Here is a 4492-nt window from a genome sequence, read left to right as displayed (position 1 = left end):
AGCAGAGGAGAGCGGCGGCTGGGCCGAGCGCGGGGAGGCAGGGAAATGATCTTTGTCCCTTTCGGTAGCTCTCCGCCTCCTCATAGCCTCGTCACCAAGTCAACCGGCACCAGCTCGGAGCACATTATCTCTGAGGGTCAACACATTGCAGCCCAAGCCGCGGGGAAGGCTCCCAAATTTACCCCTTGGACAAACAATCCGCTGCCTATCGCTCGCTCTGGCGATAGCATTGTGGTCCCCCACCGGCCGGTGTTGGCCTTCGCCCAGGGCTCCGGAGCACGGGTACCCCCGAGGGAGCGTCCTTCCCGTCCCTGGACACCCGCATCCCTAGGCGAGATGCCCTCGCAGCCAAAAGTGCCCAGTCGCTAAACCCCTCCAGGAGCCGAGTCTACCTCGGCCCTCCGAGGGTTTTCCTCTCCGTGCCCGGGGGACGTTGGGGGATGAGCAGCTCCTGGGCAAACGAGGGGGACAGGGAAAAGATGTGTTTAAGGACCGTCCGTCCCGGAGCCCCCCGCATATCGGCGCAATCCCCTGAGCCCCTACCCGGCCCCGCAAGCTCACCGCCGCGGGGCTCCTCACTCCAAAGCAGGGAGCAGCCCCCGGCAGAAGGGTAGGGGGTCCCGGGGCCGGCCAGGCTGAAGGGAAGGAAGGGGGTTGCGGGACCAGGGCCACCCCAGGTGGCCTCTTACGGCCCGCGCCCCGCCCCGGAGGGTTGCGGGAGGGCTCACGTGGGGGAGAGGCGCCTATGGGGAGGCGGCGGGAGCCGGGCAGGGCGGTGGGGCCCGGCGGGGCCACCAGCTGTCAAAGAGGCATCCCGGGCTCCGGGAGCGAGAGCAGCCCTATGTGTCCCTAAGCTGCGAAGCCCCCTTGGCCCCGCTCGCCATGAACACCGAGGAGCAGTATTATGCCTCGGCGCAGCTCTACAAGGAGTCGTGTGCGTTTCAGAGAGCCCAGGCGCAGGACTACAACCCTAGCCCCCCCGCCTGCCTGTACATGGGCAGGCAGCAACAGACTCCTTATCCCAGCGCCTTAGGGGCTCTGGAGCAAGGCAGCCCGCCAGACATTTCACCTTACGAGGTGCCCCCCATCACAGAGGATGCCGGGGGCTCCCACCTTCACCACCATCACCACCACCCTCATCTTCCTCCTCCCCACCAGGACGCGCTGCCTTTCTCAGACGGGGCGGACACGGGAGCTGTAGAGGAGCCCCGAGTGCAGGTGCCTTTCGCCTGGATGAAGTCCACCAAATCTCACGCCTGGAAGGGACAGTGGACCGGTAAGCCCCCCCGCATCCCTCCGCCCCCCTGCTTCTGCCCCGCTCGGCGGTCAGGAGCCCTCCCTTGCACCGGTCCTGCTCCCACCGCTCGGATGTAGTGTGGAGAGGTCCTGGAGGGTCGTTTCCCCCTCAGCAGCCTCTCCAGACCCACTGCTCTGGGGCTGCTAGTGTTGGGTTGAACACTGGGGAGGGAGCCGGCACTCCAGTCCCCGCCGGCGGGCTCAACGCTCCCTGCGCCTCAGCAATTATTAACGAATTATTTTTCACCAATTAACTAATTGTGGCCAAGCCGGGACTTTGTGACGCCTCCCGGGAGCTGCTTCCTCGGGCAGCAGGGTGTCCCCGCGGGCGCGGTGAGCTCTGCGCGGGGGCCGGGTCGCGGAGACACCTGCGAGGTGGAGCGGGCGGGGAAGCGGCAGGCAGGGCTGGCGGGAGGGGACAGCCCCGCTGCCCCGCGTCCCTGCGCCCACTGTGCAGCCGCGGGGCAGCCTCCGAGCCCCAGGGCAGTCGCCGAGCCCCTCTCGGCTGCCTGTCGGCTCTCCCCGGCGCAGAGCCCATCTCCCCTCCTGGCCCCTCTATCCCACTCCCTCTGCTCCCCGGCGGGTTTTAGCCACAACTGCTAAAAACTCTCCAAGTGAAAAAAACAGGGCAGGGAAAACAATGCACAAACGAAACAGAGTTGCCAGTGAGGGGAAGAAACTCTATCTAGGCAGAAAGTTCCGCTGCCCAACAATATTTCTGTCTCTGCCTGCACAATGTTATCGTGTCCTGCGCCTCCGTCACGCCTATACGGCAAATATTATATTAATGGCTTTGTTCAAATAGACAGTTGGAAAAAGGACCGGAGTATTAAAATCTCCACGAAATAGTTTGGGAATTGCATGGGACAGGCCGAGGGGGAGGGAAGGAGAGGTGGCGGTCCCCAGTCTCCCCAGAGGAGCATCTGCCCACGAAGGTAGAAAAGAGTGCTGTCCCAGGCCACGGACACGGCGGCAGGGATTGTGCCGGGGGGAAGGTGGAGTGAGAGAGAGAAAAAATCAGATATTTTTCCTTGAGTTGAGTGAATTTCGGAAATAACAATAGTAATAATCATAATAATATAAAGGCAAACTTTTGAACTACACTTTTTTTTTTCTCTTTCTCCTGTACCCGAGGAATGACAAAACCAGCAGGAAAGCGAAACTTTCCCGTGGAAGCCTAAAATTCTTGCCTGCTGTCCCAGCCCTCCCGGGAGGAGCAGGCAGGGGCCGTGCATGACCCGGTCGGTGTGATGTGTGGGCAGGGTTCCTGCGGGAGCACGCCGCAGGAAGAGAAAGGGGCACGGCGCTGTGCCGAGCGCGACAGAGCGCCCACAGCGAAACCGCGGCGTATTATGTACTGTGTTTGTGGCAAACTATATGGCCCAACGATTTATTTTTCATGGAAACCCTGGGGATTTAGGCGTCCGTGGATGCTGCGGGGCTTTGTGCTGTTATTGCCGGGGAAAGGCACCCAGAGAGGCCGCGGCCGAGCCCGGGCTTGCCGGCCTTGTTCCGGGGCCCGACCGGCTTCGGCCCTCCGACAGACCCCGGGCGTTCCGCCTTCCCGGTAGCTCCAGTTTAGTTTAAAGTAACAGAACAAGTTGGTTTTTTTCAGATATAGACTCATGTAAACGGGTATGTACATAGGTTTAGATTTACCAACATTTTTACACATATATACATTGATTTTAATATTTATATACGCACATAGATGTATACATATCACTTTGTAAACATTACATGTGTATTTAAATATATATTTTAAATACATGTATAAGCTTTATACATAGGTTTACAATTACAATCATTGTATATATAAATACAGAATCATGGGAATAGGAAGATGAGGGGTGAGAGAGCCCACGTAGCTCTCTTGAAATGATTTTTTCATTCTGGCTGTTTAACACACCGTTCCCCGCAGATGATATCAACGCCAAAAGCATGCCCAGAGGGGCGCTGGCGCTGGCAAAAGTGGCCCTGAGTTTCCGTGCCCACCGCCGGCCCCTCTCGATGCGACCGCCTGGTACTACCCGCGCCTCAGTGCCCACTCAGGACTGCGGCGGCCGCGCTGGGAACGGCGATCCCTCTTGCTGCCGCTTTTCACGGCAACAAGAAACCCAAGATTTCGTCAGCTTGGCGAAATGGAGCGGCTGCGGTCCAAATCCCCTCCCGGCCCGGCAGGCTCACTAATTATTGTAATTATTATTTCTTTGTTTTAGCGGGGTATTTTCCAGAGTTGGTTTTTTTTTGTTTTTTTTTTTTTGAGGGGTTCCATTTTCCCATTTTGCTTTGGTTTGTTTGTGTGGTGGAGTTTTTTTCTTTTTCTTTTTCTTTTTTAACCTTTTTTTAAACATTTCTAAAGATTTTTAATTTAATTTTAACACGAACCTGAGCAATTGCAGCCCTGGATCCGGGAGCCCTTCTGAGCTTTCAGTGTCACACAAACAGTGGCACGTGAGTCTCTCCCTCGGCTCCAGAGACGGCGCTTTCCTGAAAACCTCATCCAAATAATTGTTAAAAAATATTAAGTTATTGTAAAATAAAATAACAGCAGTGGCGACTGCTGCCAGCAGCACCACCTCACTGTGCCCAGCCGGAGAGCTCCCCGAGGCCTCCTCCTCACCCCACCTGCTTCCCCCCACGTATCCTCCGCGCCGCGCAGGGATCCTGGGACGTGGTCCCCGCAGCCCGAGAGGGCGGCCGGGAGGGCCCAGGCTGACTCTCGCTTCTCTCCAGGGGGATCCTATATGGTGGAACCGGAGGAGAACAAGCGGACGAGGACGGCGTACACGCGGGCGCAGCTGCTGGAACTGGAGAAGGAGTTTCTCTTCAACAAGTACATCTCCAGGCCGAGGCGGGTAGAGCTGGCTGTCATGTTGAACTTGACCGAGAGACACATCAAGATCTGGTTCCAGAACCGGCGGATGAAGTGGAAGAAGGAAGAGGACAAAAAGCGAGGGGCGGGCAACAGCAATGACCCCGAGCAAGACTGCGTGGTGTCCTCTGGGGAGCTCCAAACCAAGGAGGATCTCCAGCCATGCCCCGCCGGGAACCTTCCCTCGGGAGACTCCAGGGACCTTCTCGCCCCCAGCCTAGTCCCCAGAAGGCAGCAGGACTCTCGGTGAGCCGCGGGGAGCCCCACGGCCCGGGAGGAGGAAAAGGATGGGACATGGAAAAGAGCCGAGAGGCTGGCGCC

The 4492-nt window shown here is 58.1% G+C and overlaps 1 protein-coding gene across 1 annotated transcript; it reads left to right on the top strand.

Moving 5' to 3' along the window:
* The first annotated feature begins 812 nt into the window (after positions 1–812).
* On the top strand, positions 813–4486 carry PDX1 (pancreatic and duodenal homeobox 1). Its single transcript, XM_008631460.2, has 2 exons — positions 813–1276; positions 4033–4486. Exons 1-2 carry the CDS (start codon positions 883–885, stop codon positions 4419–4421), a joined length of 783 nt encoding a protein of 260 aa, XP_008629682.1. The 5' UTR covers positions 813–882; the 3' UTR covers positions 4422–4486.
* The last annotated feature ends 6 nt before the right edge of the window (positions 4487–4492 follow it).

The sequence above is a fragment of the Corvus brachyrhynchos genome, unplaced genomic scaffold (genome assembly GCF_000691975.1).
Source record: "Corvus brachyrhynchos isolate BGI_N302 unplaced genomic scaffold, ASM69197v1 scaffold103, whole genome shotgun sequence".
NCBI lineage: Eukaryota > Metazoa > Chordata > Aves > Passeriformes > Corvidae > Corvus > Corvus brachyrhynchos.
This window is presented reverse-complemented; position numbering and strand designations above follow the sequence as displayed.

Bases quoted from the DNA above. Each gene is read 5' to 3' on its own strand.
- PDX1 (XM_008631460.2), top strand. From the start codon at position 883: ATGAACACCGAGGAGCAGTATTATGCCTCGGCGCAGCTCTACAAGGAG. The intron at 1,277-4,032 runs GTAAGCCCCCCC...GCTTCTCTCCAG, and splicing joins CTGGAAGGGACAGTGGACCG to GGGGATCCTATATGGTGGAA.